We start from the raw sequence: 22,108 nt of genomic DNA, 5'->3' as shown, positions 1-22,108 counted from the left end.
TATTATTATTATTATTATTATTATTATTATTATTATTATTATTATTATTATTATTATTATTATTATTATTATTATTATTATTATTATTATTATTATTATTATTATTATTATTATTATTATTATTATTATTATTATTATTATTATTATTATTATTATTATTATTATTATTATTATTATTATTATTATTATTATTATTATTATTATTATTATTATTATTATTATTATTATTATTATTATTATTATTATTATTATTATTATTATTATTATTATTATTATTATTATTATTATTATTATTATTATTATTATTATTATTATTATTATTATTATTATTATTATTATTATTATTATTATTATTATTATTATTATTATTATTATTATTATTATTATTATTATTATTATTATTATTATTATTATTATTATTATTATTATTATTATTATTATTATTATTATTATTATTATTATTATTATTATTATTATTATTATTATTATTATTATTATTATTATTATTATTATTATTATTATTATTATTATTATTATTATTATTATTATTATTATTATTATTATTATTATTATTATTATTATTATTATTATTATTATTATTATTATTATTATTATTATTATTATTATTATTATTATTATTATTATTATTATTATTATTATTATTATTATTATTATTATTATTATTATTATTATTATTATTATTATTATTATTATTATTATTATTATTATTATTATTATTATTATTATTATTATTATTATTATTATTATTATTATTATTATTATTATTATTATTATTATTATTATTATTATTATTATTATTATTATTATTATTATTATTATTATTATTATTATTATTATTATTATTATTATTATTATTATTATTATTATTATTATTATTATTATTATTATTATTATTATTATTATTATTATTATTATTATTATTATTATTATTATTATTATTATTATTATTATTATTATTATTATTATTATTATTATTATTATTATTATTATTATTATTATTATTATTATTATTATTATTATTATTATTATTATTATTATTATTATTATTATTATTATTATTATTATTATTATTATTATTATTATTATTATTATTATTATTATTATTATTATTATTATTATTATTATTATTATTATTATTATTATTATTATTATTATTATTATTATTATTATTATTATTATTATTATTATTATTATTATTATTATTATTATTATTATTATTATTATTATTATTATTATTATTATTATTATTATTATTATTATTATTATTATTATTATTATTATTATTATTATTATTATTATTATTATTATTATTATTATTATTATTATTATTATTATTATTATTATTATTATTATTATTATTATTATTATTATTATTATTATTATTATTATTATTATTATTATTATTATTATTATTATTATTATTATTATTATTATTATTATTATTATTATTATTATTATTATTATTATTATTATTATTATTATTATTATTATTATTATTATTATTATTATTATTATTATTATTATTATTATTATTATTATTATTATTATTATTATTATTATTATTATTATTATTATTATTATTATTATTATTATTATTATTATTATTATTATTATTATTATTATTATTATTATTATTATTATTATTATTATTATTATTATTATTATTATTATTATTATTATTATTATTATTATTATTATTATTATTATTATTATTATTATTATTATTATTATTATTATTATTATTATTATTATTATTATTATTATTATTATTATTATTATTATTATTATTATTATTATTATTATTATTATTATTATTTATTCTTTTTTTTCCCCCAGCAATTACTGGCAGCAGCACTTGTGTATTTGTGGGATTAAAAAGTAAAAAGCAAAATCTATGGAAAAAAGGCGGAATATTTAAAAAAAATTTTAATAATAAAAATTAGATGAATATAAATGTAGCAGACATCAGACAAATTTAAAACTATAAACATACTGTAAAAAGAGCGGTGTTAAAATGAAATTACACCGATGTAAGAGGCGTAATTCGGCAGTGTTAAAATACCGGTGTTAAACCGGCGTAAAAGCGGGGTAAACTTCGTCCGATTGGAGTATTAACTTAACAGATTATAAAAGACAAAAAAAGTTAGTTTTTTATGAAAATTAATAAAAAATATCATTTATTAACAAGTAGTGATCAAGTAAGTAAAAATATTTACAAAGTAAAATTTTTTAACATTGGTCTAGAATATTTACACTGGCAGCGGCGTTATTTTCTCACCGCTTTGGGTGTTGAAATTTAATACCGTCGATTTTAACACCTACACCGCTTGGACTTACTCCGGTGATTTTTTACAGTTTAAATAGAGTAAATTGTTAAAAAAAATTATATTTATAAAAAATGCACTTATTAATGTTAAAATTAAAAAAAAATTACTTTTATTAATTATTTACCCTATTTATTAATAATTTAAAATTTGTCTGATGTCTGCTGCATTCACACTCATAAAAGCTATACTGAAAGAACAAACTGAGAAAATGAAATTAAAAATAAAATATCAATAATAATCATGAGCGATTGAGGTGTGCACTTTCGAATTCTCTAACATTTTTTTTTTGTTTTTATCAACGAATTAAATTAAATCAAAAATAGTTTGCTCTCCTTTATAAGCTAAAGATCAAAATCTAACTTTCAAAAAAACCCGCCACGGCTGTAGCTTTCAAAATTCATCATCCAATAGCGTGATATGCCAATATGGCCGCTGTCGGAAAAAAAATAAAGGCTAGAAGAGTGTTCAAGTCTACTGTTTGTTAAATTATTCGGATTAAAAAATATTTACAAATATGAGTGAACAACCTAATGACGTTTCATGGGCTTTGAAGCTTCTTGATCACGATTCTACTTATGAGCCAAATCTTATAGCTAAATATTTCCATGAACTTTATTGTGGAATGCTTGGAGGAGCAGTTCCTGCTCTCGGAAATTTACTTTATAGACGACCCATTTGGGCAGGTATTTATTATTAAATTATCAATAAACCGTGTATTAATTAAAAATTATTTATCATATTAATTTTTGTATATTCACTATTTGAAAAAAACTCAAGCTATTCAAAAATTTGATAAGACAATTATTGAATTATGGAGCAAAGTAAAGTGGATAGTAATTAACCTCTAGAAATTATGCAATGTGATAAATAAAATCCTTTTTTAATTGTTTAGATGTTTTAATATTACTTATTAAATTAAATTTTATTAATTACTCTGAACAGAATAATTACAATAAAAAAGTATAAAATTTTTTGATTAAATAATTGTTTTGATAAATTTGGTATTTTATTTTTAAAAATTAATTACTTTTTTGAAACAAGTGATATTTATTTTTTTTTTTTATTCATATAGATAAAGAAAAAAGAGGAAAGAATTAATTTAAATTACAGTCCGATGATATCAGTACAAATAAATTTTATTTTATTAAAAACGAGCAACCCCGGTATTACTGCCAAATTTATTAAATATGATTTGAATTTCATTTTTTATTAAAATCTCTACTCTAAAGTTAACTCTAGAATCTTTTGTTTATTTTTATTATCATTGAAATTTAATAAGATTTGTCTCATCTCACATAATTGATTTCGATGATTGTATAATCATGGAAATCTCTAAAAAAATATCTACACACCGTCAATTTTTTTTTCATTTGTCGTCTAATAAATTTTTTCATGATCCTGAAGTTAATAGACAATTACTTATTTTATTATTTTTTTTTTTTCAAACAATCAATTACGAAAATAAAAAACTAAAAATATCCATTAGTAGAAAACCAAAAAAATTATAGGTGCAATTTTTAAAAATATTTTTTTTTTTATAATTCATCTTTCGGAAAATAATCCAAAAATTATTAGACGTTGGTTAACTTCAGTATCATTTTTTTTCACTAATACCAAATTAAATTTTTTTAATTTTTATTATCATAGAGGACATGGCATAAACTAAAGTTTTCTTATTTGCTCTTAATTATTTATATGTAATAGTTATATATATTCAGTCATATTCGGTGACAGAATAATTGAAATATTAATTTATTTAAAGAAAACAAATGCAATCGTTTTTCTCAGCGTAATTTATATGTAATTCGAATGATATAGATAAATTTATTTATCTCAATACTTGGCAATGAAAAAGAATTCAAACCATGAAAAGGTACAATATCAAGTCGAGACCTTTTTAACGATACAAATTTTAATAACATTAACTGATTCTATCATATAGATATGACTGGAACAAAGTTTTCCTTATTCTCTTAATAATATACAGTCGGACCTCGTTATAAGATTATTATTCTGTCTTTTTTATAAGCCAAATAAGATATCACGATAGTTCGAGAGAGAAACTAATAATCTTATAACGAGGTCTTACTGTAGATTATTTTTTGCTCAGTGTATTTTAACAAAGAAAAATTTAAGTCAGTGTTTTGTAATATTTTTGGGGTACTCCATTTTGCCCCTTTCCCCTAATTAGCTGAATTTTTTTTTTAAATTAATTAATTATTTTATTCTTATTAATTACAGTTTTATAACTTATAATCTGAATTAAATAATTAAAAATATTAATAAATGTAATTTTATTTTTTCAGGTATGCAAAATATAATTTTAGGTCTAGCAATAGGAGGAGGAATTGGACATTATTTAAAAATTCGTGAAGAAGGTATTCTAGCAACAAGAGACGCAACATACCGTGATTACATTATTCGCCATCCAGAAGATTTTCCACCTCCAGGTAAAAGATATTTGTGATTAAAAAAAAAAAAAAAAAACAAGAAACATTAATTAAAAGTTTAAAATTTATTATTTAACAATTTCAGATCGTAAGAAATTTGGAGAAGTATTCCATCCGTGGTTACCACTGCGTTAGGAAATGAGCGTATAGTTTATATATTTAATACAATAATAATAATATTATTATAATTATAATTATTATTAACTTGGTTTTTAATAATACATTATCTAAATACGCGGATAAATATATACGCGGCCTGTAAAATATACTGTTGATTTAAAGATATTGTAAAATTATAAACAGAAATTTATTTATTATCATTCATTCAACAGAAAAATAGCAACATACGTTGATAGAGACATACTTTAACATACTGGTGACTGATGAAAATATCCAATTGAAAAATTACCCAACAAGAATATCTAATTGTCAAAATATTTAATAGCCCAAATATCACGGTGTTACGGATAGACCTAGTCGACTGATATTAGATATTTTGGCAGCGGATATTAGTTTTAGATATTTTCACTTAGTGCCAACATACTGTTTACATAATTGGAGGAAAATATGTGCATAAATTAATTATTTGACTTGAGCATTTAATCTCAAGTCATATCATTCAAAGTGAAAGTAAACTTATTTTTTCTCGGGATCATAATTGTCATTGTGTAGTCCTGAGCCTTTTGCATCTCCAAGCCAAGGGTATTTATTTGGGCACTCAACGCAAGTCTCCATATATCTAATGATTAAAAAATAAAAGGTTTGTAAATTTTATAAATTAATATACCCAGATAGCAAAATGTCTTGATTTCTGAATGAGTTCCTATTTGTGATTTGGATGTCTCATCAGCATCTTAAAAAAATCTTTAAGAAGTTCTCAAGATTTCGAATGAACCACCTAGCAAACTCAGTAAGACGTCTTTAAGAAGAGTTCTCAAACAGTTTATTTTTCTGACTTCGTAAATAAGACTTCATTATGAATTTACCATGGCGTCTTTAAGGAGATCCTAATTTAGACTTCATAAAGAAGTTTAAAAATAAATACATTTAGACGTCACAAAACTGACGTCTTATTTATGGAGTCTTCAAGAACTCTTAATTAAGACTTCTTAAAAATGACACCTTTAAGAACTCACTATAAGACTTCTTGAGGACGTCTTCAAAAAGACGTCGTAAAGCAGTCATTCTGACTTGAATGCTGTCTGGGTTAGGATTGAGTAATTTCTGATTAAAAATTCCTATTACATTCGATTAAATCTAATTGGAACTCAACCGAATTTCTATCAGATTCAATTGGAAACAAATATTCAATCAGAATTACTCGGAAGCGTTCCAAGTATCTGATTGAATTTCAATCGACTTTAATTGGAAAAAAATATGTCTATTTTTTTCCGATTAAATCTTATTGAAATTTTCCAATCAGATTTAATCGAAAAGTATTTTTTTGTTTCAATTATTTTTTGATTAAATCCGGTTGAAATTTTTTATCAGATTCAATCAGAAAATAAGAATTTGTTTTTGAGTAACTTTCCGATTTCTGGTTAATTTTCAATCGGATTCATTCGGTACATTCCGATTAAAAGTCAACCGGAAATTTCGGATTAGAATTTTTCAGTCAGATTCAAATGGAGTTTTTAGTCAGGGATTAAATTACTACTCACCTTGTTGTCGTAAAGTTAGCGTCAGCTGGTTTAAAATCAAGTGCACATTTATTAGCATTATTGCAAGGTGGACCAGGGTCATTTTCAACTTTTTTACAAGACCATGGTTCATAATTATTTAGTGCTTTCAAAGGTTTAGGATCCGTAATCCATCTCAAAGCTTGTGTGGCAGTTACGAAATAAACATCAGGTCTAAAAATTAATTAATTAATCATTATTCTACTTAATATGGACACTTTTTTTTTTTTTTACTAAACTGAGATGAATTAAATTAAATTCTTACAATGTAATAGTCCAGTCTAGAAATTTGGCAAGACCTCTTTCCAATTCTTTAATCTGGAACCAGTTTGTGTGGAATGGCATCATGTAAGGAGCGCGATTTTGAAGATAATACCTATTGAAGTCTTCTTGTAGCCACTCAAAAACTTCTTCAGGATCGTGATTATGAAGAACACACTGGTCTAAATACGGACAATGGCCACCTTCGTAAGTCTCAACATAGTGAGCATTTAAAGGTATTTCCCACACTCCTGGGAACGATTTTGTTGGGCAGGTTCCTGCTTTACATTCATGAGGAATTTTGTAGTCAAGAGTGTATGGCCAAATTGGAGTTTTTAATGGAGATATTCCAATACTACTGTCATATATGTAACCAAAGTCTTCGATTACTTTGTACTGAGTGTTTCTACCAGGTTTTAAATAGGGCGCACGCATTCCGGAGATCTCGTTGATACTGATGTTTGAAAACTGACGCAAAATCTCACGCATTCCAATCATTTCACCTACCCATTCTTCGTAACCTTTATCTTCTAAACCTTTTTGTAATCTAAAATATTAATTAAGTAAATTAATGAGCATGAATTGAATTTTTAAATTAGTTAATGACTACTTAAAACTGATACATTTTTTAGTGGGTCTCTAAATGTAATCAAGAAGTCAATTCGAGTAGAAATGGAAAATAGAGCAAAAACTGAGTTCGATAATTAAACTGTATGACTAATCATGTTTATTTCTTTTTTAGGTCATTTACTGTATCTTTTTAGAAGATTTCTGATAGAAATCTAGCTCTTGAATTTGTCCTCAAAGTGGAATTTTCAAAGAATTTTGTCATAATTCGTCGAATAGGTTCTAAAAATACTACTATATGTATGTTAGGTCGGTCGTAAAAAATTAAATTTTCCATAAAAAGCTTCTTTTTAGTGAAAAAATACCTGGGGAACTTGGTTTTTTTCTTTTTAAGTAAAAAAAAACACGTCTTTCAGGACGATCTTTCATTTTTCGATACCATCGCGGGATTTTTTTAAATACCTCATAAAATATGCAGATTAAAGGAAAAAATCATAGATACAATTTTGTAGGAAATTTAGTTCTCGACAAAAAAGGTCAAATTCATTTTTTTTATAAAATGTGTATTTATGAAGCTATTTTAAAAAAACTTTTTTAGATCTCATCAGTTGAGTATTTAAAGGATTACTTCTGAGAAAATTCAATTTTTAACGACACCTAATGTATGCATGTCTACACGATAACATCTACAATTTCAAACGGATTCAAATGAAACTTAACATACTTTTTTGGGTAAAAATCTCGGTCAAATTCAAAGATTAGCCAAATTGGTCGCTTAATTCAAAAGCTTCAAATTAAAAAAAAGTCAATTTTTTTCCCAATTATTTTTTAAATAAAAAGTGATAGCTTACTTCTGTTATAAATTTATCTGAAAATTCACGAAAATATCTTTGATTTTCGTTATTTAACTTAAAATTTCGACAATATTTTCAAATACAAAACTGAAAATTTTTGAAAAATTGAAAAAAAAAATTTTTTACAGCTTCAATTCTCAATATCTTTTGAACGAAACGTTGCAGGTTAATTTCGTTGATTGCATCTTGAAGCTGATAAAATACATTTCAAATCTCATTACTATGACTCTAAGAAAGTATCGTTCATTGATTATGACGTTTAAAAGCATCTATGTTTAATTATGGTGCTTGGCACACATATTTTTAAGTTAATACTTAAATTTTAATAATTTATTTAAACTATTGTGATTCAAACTTTATGTTATGCATTCTTAATGCTGCTGACTATCATTAAAACTTCTAACGGTTTAATAATAAATTTATTACGAGAAATCTACTTCCATTTCGGCTGCCGAATGACCTTCTTTATTTTTTTTTAGTTTTTTGTTAAATTATAAAAATTTTTAAATTGCAGAAAGTGTTAAATAAATGAAGTAAAATTTACTTTTAATTAATATAATTATACAACTTACGAAATAGTTTCAGTAGCGATTTCATGGCCGTCGTGAGCTAAACTTTGTACCATATTATAATTACAATATTCGTGAGAAATAAAAAATGTTCCTTTTAGCGGACAATTGTTAGGATTTAAACGATCACTGTTAAATATTTTTTGATAGTGATCAAAATTATTATGATTTATCGCACCATCAAAGGTCATAAGAATCATTTGTGGTGTCTGTAAAATTGCAGTAACAGGTAATATTAAGATACATAGTAAGTTAAAAAATAATAGTTTAGATGTTTTAAATACTAACATCTTCAGGTGCAAGTCCTCCAGGAATTAGTGTTCCATCGCGAGAACAAAAACAGTAAGGAAGTTGACAATTGGCTGTATCACATCGTTCTGCTAAGTCAGTTGGTGTTTCAGTAACTGGCGCAGGTGCTAAAGTAATTATAAATAATGATAAATTTATAATAATATTAATAATAATAATTACAATGTACTGATTTTCCATACAAAGTGGCGGTATTTTTTAAATAAAATATCGCGTTCTGTATCGAGTACCTCAGTACGATGATTAATATCCCGTAATGTCAAAATGCTTACTAGTAGGAATCGGTCCACATCTTGCTTCATTTTTAAATGTACAAAATTTACTTATGTCATCGAAATGTAATCCTGACGGACATCTATTTAAATATGGGTATCCATCTACACACTTTTTTTTTCAAATTTTGTTATAAATATAAGTATTTAAATATGTATATGTATAATACATAAAAAAAAAACTTACTTGGTAAAATCGTCTGCATGTTGCAGGGTCAGCAAAATTACCATTACCCTGTCCTTCTGGACATGTAAACTCTTCATCTTTTTTTTCGTCTTCTTTTTTAGTTTTTTGACAATTAACTGGAATTTGTAATTACATACAATATTATATTTAAATTTAAAGTAATTAAACAATAAAAAAAATTTATGAAATTTTGTGAATTTTTAAATTAAAAAATATATTTTTTTAATTTTAAATAAATAAATAAAATAATAGAGTTTAAAAAAAAGTGCGCACAGGTTTTTCAATTATAGAAATACGCATTTTTAAATTGTTACTCGACGCATATTTTATTTATTTATTCAAAATTTTAAAAACTGCTGATTGTCTGCTACATTCACTATTATGTTATTTTTATAAGTGTAAAATATTTAAGTGATATTTAATTTATTGAAAATATAAATAGGTAATGTTTGTCTATCAGAAAATGGAGAGAGAAAATCTCAATACATCAGAGATTTGAGAAAGTACCGTTATTTTAAACATTCTAATATTCGTGTTGACTCAAGAGAATTGATGTCTCTTCCAATACTAATAATACTCCATTACAACACTTCCTTAATTCGTCATCTGAAGATATTTACTAATTTATGCCATTTGTTAAATATTTAATATTATTAATTTAAGAAATTTTATTTTTATTTTTTTCATTAAATAGGTAGAATTATGAATACAATAGAAGATAAGAATATAGTAAGAAACTATGACAACTATTCTTATAGTTAAGCAGGATATAATGCAATTCTTTTGTTAATGTAATGGTATTGACTGATGAATATTATTAAATAATAATTTCTCGTTTATTTTTTAACATAGACTTTGTTTTTCTTTTTTTTTTTTTTCCACAGGAATATTATATAATCGTACCCAGAAAAAAAGGATTTCTTGGCTTAAAAAATTTCTACTCACCCCAAGAAAATTTTTACTTGCCCTAAAAAATCTTTGCATTATGAATTAAAATGAGAATTTTCTTAGAACGAGAAAAAATTTTTTGTGCCAAGAAAACCTTTTTTTTTCTGTGTATAAAAAAAGTATGATATTATTAAAATACTTTACTTTATGTAGGCGAATTTTGAGTCAAGAAAAAAAGTTTTTAAAATATTGTTACTACATTTTATAAATTTTATAAAAAAGATATGCCCTATTTCCGAAAAAGCTCAAAAACCTTTGATTTAAAATTTTTTATGGACGTTTTTTTCAAAATTACGAAAGTTCAAAAAAAGTTTCACTGAAAGTTCTAATCTGTCTTATCTCAATTTTAAAAGTTCCACATATCGAACTTTTTTAGAATTTTTTTTTACACGGGGAATAAATTACTTTTTATTAAATAATATTTTTAAAATATTCCTGGCAATCAACTTATTAATTATTGTGTTATTTTGTTTAAATAAATTTTATTCTTAAAAATTAAATTTATATAAAATTCGGGCAAACTTTATAAAAATTGAAAATTCACGAAGTTTAAAAAAAACTGAATTAGAAAAATAATAAAAAAATTTTATGATTTATATAATATAATTTTTTTATAATTTATAAAAATATAGTTGAGCAACATTTAATTGTAATTTATGATACAGGTTTTAATAATTCCAGTGAATGTTACCGTGAAGAAATAAAAAAATGAAGAAAAAAAAAAGTATAAAATATACAGACTATGCGTCAGTCTAAGACACAATTTTTAAGATTTAATATTTTATTTAAATTAAAAATTAATCTATTGTTTCATTACTTTTTAAAATGCAATTATTTTAATGTCTTATAAATAAAAATACAAAATATAACAAAAATAAATTTTACCTGCAATCACTGCGAAAACAGTTAATATGAACACAATTTGAAATTTCATTATTTTATATCATGCAATATATTTTTAATTTATATTTTGAAAAAGAAAAGAACTATTTTATAAATTAACGATTGAAAATAATAATTTTTTTGTACGCAAGATGTTTGATGTACAAATAGACAAGATCACAACGAAGTATCATTTGTTTGTATCTTTATCACAATTTCGAGTTACATTGAGTTTAATATAAATATATTATTATTTATATAAAAATTAGTAATAGGAAATACAATAACTTGCACTTGGTATACCAGACACAACTCAACTTGTACTGCGTTCTGATGAACTACTAATGAAAGGTTTTACTGAATGGCCGAGCACTTTCTATCCAACCAACATCACCGAGGACGCTCGGTGAGAAAAGTGGATTTTATTTGTCGACATGCGATTAAGTCAGTAATATTATCATTCTTGATTCTCTTCGTTTTCACTTATTTTTTTAGATTTATTTATATATTTAATACTTATTTTATGAATATAAATATTTCTTCAATTAATATATTCATAAAAATACTAGACTGATTCAAAAAAATCAAATTTTTTTTTTTTTTCAAAAATTGTATGGAAAATATTGCTCGAGATGACGAAAAAAATATATTGTTAAAATTTGAGCTCTTAATATTAACAACCGCGTCATCGTAATTTTTAATTTCCTATTAAAGTAACATGGGAAAATTTTTTTTAAAGTTTGAAATTTTATCATTCATCAGCGAATTAATATATCGGAAAAATCGATAGATGTTTTTGTTGGAAATTGAACGCTCTACGAAAAAGGTCTCTTATTATTTTTCGATAAATTTAATTTTTCAAAAGTTACTCAAAGTCAAAGTTGAATTCATAGGAAATTTTAGTATTATTCGACTTTTCCGGCGAAACTATCAAACTTATCACAAAATATTACTGGACTTTTTTTGTCGATCGTTTTATTTCCCACAAATTATGTAAAACAAAGTTTCCGAAATTTTTGAAAGTTCTTTCGTTATTTGCATTTAAATGTTAATTTGTTCCAAAAAATTATTTTCTGGCAGATTTTAATTACTTACTTTTAAATGCAAATAACGAAAGAACTTTCAAAAATTTCGGAAACTTTGTATGATATAATTTGTGGGAAATAAAACGATCTACAATAAAAGTCCTGTAAAATTTTGTGATAAGTCTGATAGTTTGGCCGGAAAAGTTAAATAATACTAAAATTTACTACGAATACAACTTTGACTTTGAATAACTTTTTAAAAATTGAATTTATCGAAAAATAATAAGAGACCTTTTTTATAGAGCGTTCAATTTTCAACAAAAATATCTATTGATTTTTTCCATACACTGATTCGCTGATAAGTAATAAAATTCCAAATTTTAAAAAAATTTTCCCATGTTATTTAAACATGAAATCGAAAATTGCGATAAATAGCTCAAATTTTAACAGTTTTTTTTTGTTATCTTGAACAATATTCTTCATTTTGTTGAATTAGTTTAGTATATAAATGTATATAAATATCTTATTTATAATTCTAACTAAAAATTATATAAATTACAATTAAGTTTATTTTTATTTCCTAGATGAAAATTGATTACAGTTCTGGTATATCTTAAAGTTATTTGTTTATTATTATAATAAATAATTTTTTCCATGACATATAATTTAAACTGTGAATATTAAATGGCTATTGATTTAAATTTAGGTGATGGTAATGTGTTAAATTGTGAGTGGTGAAAGTCAGAAAGCTTAGAACATATCTTAATGCATACTGTTTTCGTCGATTACAATCATGAACGTTGAACTTGAAATTTCTCAGCACTTGTATGTTGTGTTAAAATGAAATATATATCTTCTTGTGGTGTGTCTTAGCTATGTCATATAAAATGTGAAGGAGAAACCAGTCGGTTGGGCAGACAGACCCACATTCTCACGCGAAAGCAAACGTGTTTTTTAAATATATTATATATCCATATAGTATAGTCGCATGGGTTTGGTAGTTCCATCGGGTTTCTCTTATTTTAACCGGACATTGATGACACAAATACTGATTAACAGCCATCGAGTTTTTATTCAATCGATTTATCGATTATAATCTTCTAACAACAATTAAAACTTAATAAAAATAGTTGAGACAAATAATTATTATGGAATTTATATTACTGTCAATATTATTTATATATAAATATATATATTTATACTACATGATGGAATTTTATAATTCTATACGAGCAATTTGAGGACCGGGTTTATGTTTTTTTATTGTTTTTCTTTGCTTTTCCGAATTCGATCCTTTCACTGATGGCCTTCCCTTTTTATTCTGCACGTAAGGATTTGAATAATTTGGCGTTCGGGTGACTATATTGAGTTCTTGCAATGCGAGCTCCAATATTGCAGTAGTCGACTGATCCAAAAGATACCGGTTTTTATTAATGAATATTAATGACCACTTCAGTGAATCAAACCAGATTTTTTGCTTCTTCAATATTCGGTGAGTTATCTCTGGTATTTGCAGAACTATATCACTAAATAATGCTGTGTTTTCTGAGAGAGCAAATAAAGCTGAAATTTAAAAAAAAATTTTAAATAAAAAAATGTTGGAAAATTCAAAAATCCACACTTCGATCGCTCACGATAATTATTAATATTTTATTTTTTTAATATTACTTTTATTATATTATTATTTTAATCATTTTTTTACGTTGTTAATTATTATTTAACTTTTAACTTATTAATTGTATTTTTTGTTTTATTTTTATATTTTTTTCTTTCAGTTTAAACTTTTTTTAAATATTCCGCCTTTTTTTCAGAGATGTCGCTTTTTATTTTTCAATCCTATTATTACAGAAGCGCTGCTGCTATTAGTTGATGGAGGAAAAAAAAATGAATAATAATAATGAAAATAACAATGGCAGCTAAATTTGTAATGAATTACCGGTTTCAAGTTTTTTATTAATTACAATTAATCAAAAAGAATTTAGATGGTGATTTTCAATAGAGTTTCTACGATAAAAGACACAAAGGTAGAAAAAAAAAATTAGGCCAGTTTATTATATTTTTCGAAAGTTATGTTTCCAAAGATTCATACGTAACAACTGACAGCACTGGTTTTTCGGGTTAAAATAATTTATTTTAAATCAATAGAATAATTAATCGACTCAATACCTAGTCGAAATTATTCCTTAATAAATTATCTTTGTGCAAGTATACAATTTAACTCATTTTAGAGTAATCAAAAAAGTGTAGGGATGATTTAACGTTAGTGAAACAGTCGGAAAAATAATTTCGATCGTAAGTCACACAGCGCGTCCGGGGGTTTCCGTGGCACCACTAAATAACAAATTCTTGTATAAGATAAAATAAGACTTTTTTAAAGAATAAAATTTTTTGATATCTCGTTTCATTCTCGAGAAAAATAATATTTTTTCAAAATAGTAAAAAATTGCATAGATTTTAACATCTTCGATTTTTTTTGAAATTTTTTGCAGAAAGTAAATTTAAAGACGAAAATTCACAAAAACAAAAATGTCTGAATTAGTTTATTTTTTAAGAAGTTATTGTTGTTTGAAAAAAAGTTTTATTTCTTCGAGTTCTACAAAAATTCGCGGACATTTGGCATCGCCACAGAAACCGTATTCCCCGCATTCGTGTTTGAAGTATGCAAAACTATTTATTTAAAAAAACATACAAGATTTTTTTTTATAATTTATGCTATTAACTATTTTATGGTGAAAAAAGAAAGTTGACAAAAAAATAACATTTTTTAGACAAATTTGCACGACTGAAAAATAATTTCAAACATTTTTGAGTTGAAAGAAAAAAAAAATTAATAATTACAGAAATAAAACAAATTATTTTGTAAACTTTTTTAAATTTAGTTCCATATGAAATTGAGTTATGAGGATATAGGATCATAAATAAAAAAATTCTAGTTAGCAAATATTTAATCGTGCAGACTAGCAATTATTAAACTTGTAATTCTATATTCTCTAAACTTAATTTTGTATTTATATAACTGGTCCTGATCTTATTAATTATTTAAATTTAATAAAAAGTGACAGTAAATTTACAATGTTGAATAAAAAAGTAATTAATAAATTTATAATTAACTTACCATCCGTTTTATTTACGTCTGAAAAAAAATCCTTATCTAGTTCATCTTGAAAGCTTTCGAAAATTTTTCGTTTTTCAGTAATAATTTTTACCATTCGATCAATAATAATAGAAATCATTTCGTACTGTCTTTCATACGTTTGTAAATTTTTAATATTTTGCAACGCATGATAATGTTCTCTTCGAAAAGTGATGAATAATGTTTTGACTGATTTATTTATATTAAAGAAGTTTTAAGATATTATTAAAAAATAAAAATTATACTTTAAAAATAAATTAACTTTTTAAAAAAAGTTATTAAAAAGAAGTAAAAGTTAATTATGAACAACTAATACTTAATAAATTGTCATAAAAAATTAAAACTTAATAATTATTCAAAGAAATAGACCTTAAATTAATTTTTTTCGATTAAAATAATTTATGACTAATGTAGGTAATTTTGAAAAATATGCGGGGCACAGAATGAGAAAGGCGATTTCAGGCCGTAGGTGAAGTCAGCTCTTGTCTACATCCCGGGCAGTCAACTTCACTCTGATCAAAAAGTTTCTCTTTTTACCCCTTGTCACGAAATGCGTTATTTCTAAAGTTTGTTATCACTATTTAACAATAAAAAAATAAAATGATCATGAATTTTCGGATTATTTTTCCATCAAATCAATTCGAAAAAAAAAAAAACTAAAATATATACAATTAGAAAATTTAAAAAACTATAGGTGCAATTTTACATCTCGTTCATAACAGACATAACTTAACTAGTTCAGTTTTAACTCTAACTTTGATTGCCAAATAAATTTACAGAATAATAAATTAATTAAATGGATTACTGTTTCTTGATGAATTGTATCAAGTTTTGTTATTTTAACTTATGTGATATTTGGACATAAAGAATTTGTATTAAGTTTTGCTGGTGAAGTCAAAATACAATTGTCGAAACGTTCAAATAATTAATGACTTAATTATTTTATTCAACTTCGTCAAAATTCCTGAGATTAAAAATTATTGAGTAATTTTTAATTTTTTTATAATTCATGCCTTAATAGCTACTTTAGCTTGAAATCAACAGTAATTTGACAATTGAAATTACCGAAATTTGCTGCCAGATATTGTCGACAATTTGACAGCAAAAGTTGTAAATACAAATTTGCGGTTAATTTTTCCTCAATTTAGAGGTAACTTTTTTACTACAAAGAAACCCTAATAAAAATTTCCTTGAATTTTTCGTCAAATGTCCGTGAACTTCGGTCTTTTCCGTTTTTAACGACACTTTATCTACAACTTTTGAAGTTTTGAAGTAAATTTACATTCTTATTCGGGTAGTAAATTTACATCGAATTGTACAGCAAGTTGTATACAAATTGTCGTCAAAAACGGAAAAGCTCGAAGTTGACAGACATTTGACGAAAAATTCATAGACACCTTTGTAAAGTAAACTTTGACTAAACAAACTGTGCTATTAGGTTAGTTTTGAAAAAAATAAAAAAATAATTAGACGTCAGCTTACTTCAGTATCGTGAATGATGTAGCATGTAGCTGACAGTTCGCAACTTTTTAAACTTTATATTATAATAAATAAAATGTAAGTAGAATAAAAATTAAAAAATACGTATTCAGATAAATGAAAAATCCGCACGCGCATTTTTAAAAATTTAATTATTTTAATTAATTAATTTAAATTATTAAATTTATAAACTGTCTCATGCCTGCTACATTCACACTCATTTCCAGTATTATATAAAAAAAGGATACATTGTTGCTCTTTTTCAAATTTCGCGGTCAAATTATTTTCACCAGTGATTGGTGAATTTTCAATATGTTTCGTTGTCTCTTGCACGCATGCTCTGTCAATATTAAGCAAAAATAACACACCGCAAATGAGTAAATTCATTGTAAATACTGTGAATAATAATTTTTTAAAACTATCCTAATAATTTAAAGGTCGCAAATATAAATTTGAATGATTATTAGTATATATATATTTTTGATTATTCAATTTAAAAAATATAAATTTATCTCGTGGCTATACGTTTACCCACATGTTTTTCAACAACGAGCCATATTGTAAACTAGTACCACCTATATTTCCGGTATGTAAACATTATTATCTGTCAAGAAAAAATTAATTAAATTACACGTAGCTTAGTGGCATGTAATATTAAAAATTTTGTATTTACGGTGTTGTTTTTTACCATAAAAGTATACGTCAATAAATATAAAGTACTTGCGATTGCTACAATGACTGAACAAGAATTAATTATTAATTATAATTAATTTCATGTTTATTATTTTACGAACCAACTACTGTCACTTAAATAAATATCAGTTGACATAAACTTAAATAATATATTTTTCTATTATATATTTTTTTTAAATACTAAAAAAAATATTTGTTAATTCTCAATATTGCCAGTGGTTATTATTTTAAAAATAATTAAAAGCTAGAGTTTGAAAATTTTATAAATTTTTACTCTATAATTATATTAGCAATATATTTAATTAGTAATAAATGTTTAAAAAAATAAGAAAAAAAACTATATAATTTGTTGTAAAAATTATTTTTAATAAAAATGGATCCGATGTCATCAACAAATGAAATTGGAATGCAAGACACTAAATTGGATGTAAGTTTGATGTAACCTCTTATTTAATGATATGTTTATTTTAAAATTTTTTAATCGATTGTTATTACAGATGTATGATGATATATCATATAATATTGATCCTCAAAATGTTGAAGGGGAAATGACTGTAGGAAGTACAAGACAAAAAGCTAATCTTGGAGAACCAGAATTTAATACTTTAGATGAACCTATTAGAGACACTATCGTATGTTTGATTATATTTTTCTTTAATATACACTATAAAAAAGGGAAGGCATCAGTTGCCTTCATTGTTTTTGCTGAATGCATCGAATGTCTGAAATGTTTTTCCGTACATTATAAGTGCTTACTGATCAATTGATTACTAAAATTTATTTTCTACGGTTCTATTGCCTGCATAAATTTAAAATATATAATTTAATTGCATATAAAAATTATTGCACTGTTCTATTGCCTATTAAAAAACATTTCATGATGTTCAATTGATTACTATTTGAGAATTGAGAAAAAAAAACACAGCTGATCTGTAAAATATCAGAACTACTGTAGTCTTCACAATAACAACTGGAAAATTCCGAGTTTTCTATTAGAAATTAGTGGCCTGGTCAGGTCATTTTCTACATTGACTATGAGATTCAGCCCAGTATTTTATGATGGACCGGGCGAGTTATACTATTGTGAAGATTACCGTGGTTCTGATATTTTACAGATCAACTGTGTTGTTTTTCTCAAGTGATCGGTCGTGAACGTTGATCATTTCTCCTCAACAAGTACCTGATTTTCACAGCAAATAAATCAGAAGCTTGTCTACATTAATTAGGTATTTTTTTATTTAGGCGCACAGTTAAATAGTCATCAATTGAACATCATGAAATATTTTTTAATAGGCAACAGAACAGTGCAATAATTTTTGTATGCAATTAAATGATATATTTTATATTCATGTAGGCAATAGAACCGTAGAAAATAAATTTTAGTAGGCAACTAAACAGTAAAAAATTAGACAGTAAGCATTTATAATTTACGAAAAAATATTGCAGATATTTGATACATTCAAAAAACAATGAGGACAACTTATGTCTTTCTGTAAAAAAATTGGCAGTGAATTCGGAGTGATTGCGATTTTTATTTCAATTCGAATTCACTTCGTCACTTGGTGTCCTGGAGTTTTAAAAGAAAATCACTCTGCATACGGAGTACCCGAAAAAAACAATATAGTAGTGGCTGCTACTCTCTGGGATAGTACTGAGTAATTTCCCGGACTGTAGTGGAAACAGTCTAGATAGCATACAGTACTATCTGACATTTTTTTTTACAGAAAGTATTCAGTACTATCCCAGAGAGCTGCCACTACTATATTGTTTTTTCCGTGTAAGAGGTTTCTTTATTCAGCGGAGTGATGTGGATTTTATTCAAATTCACATTCACTCAGAACCGGAGTTTCGATATTAAAATAAACTCCTTTTAGGAGTGAATTTCACTCTGAACCGCAATTTTACTATTAAATTAAATTTCCTTTCGGAGTGGATTTCACTCCAAGAGGATCAAATGAATACAGTCATCTGCTCTGAATTCATTCCGAATTTAATCCCCATTCACTCTGCTAATTTCTTACAGTGTAATAATTTTATGATTAAGTATTTTTTATAAATGAATAAATATGTTCATCATACTATTTATTTTTTTTTTATTTAGCTGAGGGATCTCAGAACAGTTGGTAGCAAATTTTATCACGTTATTTATCCAAAAGAAAAGTCGAGTCTACTTAAAGAATGTATGTAAAATATTTAATAATTTATTAGTATTATTAGAAGCACCTTTTTTATTTGTAATGATAATTTTATTTATTTATTCCAGGGGATCTTTGGGGCCCGTTAGTGTTATGTACATTTATGGCAATGTAAGATTTATTTTTAATAATAAAAATTATTCCATTGATTTTTTAAACATTAAATCTAAGAAAAACTGATGTAGCATAATTGTAATTTGATAAAAAATGAATGAATATTACCAATCATAATATTGATATAATTTTTTTTAGGATATTACAAGGCTCTGCCGACGGCACAAATTCAAACGATGGTGGACCAGAGTTTGCAGAAGTATTTGTAATTGTATGGATTGGATCGATGATCGTCACATTAAATTCTAAATTATTAGGAGGAAATATGTGAGTTATAATTATAAAATTTATAACAATCCATTTAATGATATTAATATTTATCACCACAGATCATTTTTCCAAAGTGTTTGTGTCTTGGGTTATTGTTTATTACCAACAACAATAGCTCTGATTGTATGTAAAATAATTCTTCTATTTGAACAGACAACTTATTTATTTATCATACGTTTTATTGTTGTAATTATTGGATTTAGTTGGGCCACTTATGGTAATTATCAATATAAATTTAATTATTTATTTAATAAATAAATAAATTAATTTTATCCAATTACATAAATATTTAATTTAAAATAAATTTTCCAGCCTCGACAGCTTTTCTCGGTGACAGTCAACCACCCAATCGAAAACTTCTCGCAGTTTATCCTATTTTTTTGTTTTACTTCATTATTTCGTGGTTAATTATATCTCATTCCGCATAAATTTAATTCTCAGTCTCTTCCGAGATTAATATATGCACAAATAAATAATTAAATTATCAAATTTAAAGACAAAAATCCAGCATTTAATCTACGAAAAAGGTATTGATTTTTTTTTATTATTATCATGCTGAAATAAAACATTCTAATTCATGGTATTGGTACTCGAGTGCCAATCATTTGATATTTAAAAGTAACAACGCCATTATTTTTAAGTTAGAAAAATTTTACAAGATTAATAATAATAATAATAATTGATTTAAATATAAACTTTGATATATTTCATTAACTTTATCATGTGATGTAAATTGTATATAATAATAATTAATTATAAAAAATACATTTGTTTCTTTTTTAGTTATTTGCTACTGTTACAAACTGAAAATTTTTACAGTTTAAATAAACATTTATTTATTTTTTATCTTTCTTGAGAAAGATGACAAAGAATCTCCAAAGAAACTTATAGAAGTTCAGTAAGGTACCCGCGGGTAGTAAGACCTGTTGTGCAATAAGACCTAAGTAACAGAAATGATATTTAAAATAACCGCCTCTGCTAAAAACTACTTTAGTAGAAGGGTCTTGCATAGAAATCTTACGACAAATTTATAGCCTCGATACCACGTTCTCTGTCTTCTATATTTTATCATCCGTCATATGCTGTCGTAGCGCAGAAGAAATTATAAAAAACAATCTAGTCTTCTGACTCTTAAAAAGGATACTGATAGTTTTAAGTGCTGTTGAGCAAAGCAATCTAGTCTTCTGATTTTTAAAAAGTATTGTTGCTAAATTTAAGTGATGATTCATCTCTAATACCAATTTTATTAAGTATAGTTAAACTATTCCAGTTTGTTTAACCCGTAGGCCTTATTACCCTACCGTAGTAAAATAAGGCCTATTCGTATGGTTTTTGTAAAAGTATAATTTTTTGTTTGTTTATGGTAAAAATTACCATTACTTGATTACATTTTATGGCTAATGTATTGGAATAAAGATTAATGATACATTTCGATAATTAAATGGAATATTTTCGATTCTATTCAAAATCTCCCTTAGCTAGGGCTTATTACCTGCCGGTACCTTATTCATTAACTAAATTCGCTATCCTGTTTCTTAGCCCATAGTACATATAGCTTTTTGATGATTGAGTTGAACTCTACAACCTTCATGATCTTAAACCTAGTTTATTACAGACAAGACCAAATTGTTCCAGTATTTCTGGGGAATCAATTTGGTCATTTATGTGTTTGTAGAAAAATATATGATCAGTTTGTTTTCTGTAGGAGAATTTACTGGTCTTAAATTTATCAAACATCAAAATCGCGACGTTCGCGGACGACATAGCAATCCTGACCGCACACAAAGACCCGATTGAAGCTGCTGACTTACTCCAAAGACAGTTAGATGACATCCCAAAATGGCTCTTGAAATGGAGAATTAAAGCCAGTGAA

General features: G+C 24.1%; 4 protein-coding genes across 4 annotated transcripts; 2 read left to right on the top strand and 2 right to left on the bottom strand.

Moving 5' to 3' along the window:
* Window positions 1–2,773: 2,773 nt before the first annotated feature.
* LOC103569593 (NADH dehydrogenase [ubiquinone] 1 subunit C2) lies at window positions 2,774–5,081 on the top strand. The gene is made up of 3 exons (XM_014444877.2): window positions 2,774–3,031; window positions 4,655–4,798; window positions 4,884–5,081. Exons 1-3 carry the CDS (start codon window positions 2,863–2,865, stop codon window positions 4,931–4,933), a joined length of 363 nt encoding a protein of 120 aa, XP_014300363.2. The 5' UTR covers window positions 2,774–2,862; the 3' UTR covers window positions 4,934–5,081.
* On the bottom strand, window positions 4,844–11,793 carry LOC103569592 (chitin deacetylase 1). The gene is made up of 8 exons (XM_008546949.3): window positions 11,330–11,793; window positions 9,497–9,612; window positions 9,310–9,421; window positions 9,017–9,144; window positions 8,732–8,937; window positions 6,743–7,285; window positions 6,460–6,651; window positions 4,844–5,537 (listed from the first exon to the last, which is right to left on the bottom strand). The coding sequence occupies exons 1-8, from the start codon at window positions 11,376–11,378 to the stop codon at window positions 5,435–5,437; spliced, it is 1,449 nt and encodes a 482-aa protein (XP_008545171.1). The 5' UTR covers window positions 11,379–11,793; the 3' UTR covers window positions 4,844–5,434.
* Window positions 11,794–12,936: 1,143 nt separating this feature from the next.
* On the bottom strand, window positions 12,937–17,515 carry LOC103569591 (coiled-coil domain-containing protein 134). Its single transcript, XM_008546948.3, has 3 exons — window positions 17,212–17,515; window positions 15,467–15,673; window positions 12,937–13,914 (listed from the first exon to the last, which is right to left on the bottom strand). Exons 1-3 carry the CDS (start codon window positions 17,348–17,350, stop codon window positions 13,568–13,570), a joined length of 693 nt encoding a protein of 230 aa, XP_008545170.1. The 5' UTR covers window positions 17,351–17,515; the 3' UTR covers window positions 12,937–13,567.
* A 395-nt stretch (window positions 17,516–17,910) lies between these two features.
* On the top strand, window positions 17,911–21,000 carry LOC103569590 (protein YIPF6). The gene is made up of 7 exons (XM_008546946.3): window positions 17,911–18,083; window positions 18,154–18,288; window positions 19,758–19,836; window positions 19,920–19,962; window positions 20,104–20,232; window positions 20,295–20,452; window positions 20,548–21,000. The coding sequence occupies exons 1-7, from the start codon at window positions 18,030–18,032 to the stop codon at window positions 20,661–20,663; spliced, it is 714 nt and encodes a 237-aa protein (XP_008545168.1). The 5' UTR covers window positions 17,911–18,029; the 3' UTR covers window positions 20,664–21,000.
* The last annotated feature ends 1,108 nt before the right edge of the window (window positions 21,001–22,108 follow it).

Source organism: Microplitis demolitor, chromosome 1 (genome assembly GCF_026212275.2).
Source record: "Microplitis demolitor isolate Queensland-Clemson2020A chromosome 1, iyMicDemo2.1a, whole genome shotgun sequence".
NCBI lineage: Eukaryota > Metazoa > Arthropoda > Insecta > Hymenoptera > Braconidae > Microplitis > Microplitis demolitor.
This window is presented reverse-complemented; position numbering and strand designations above follow the sequence as displayed.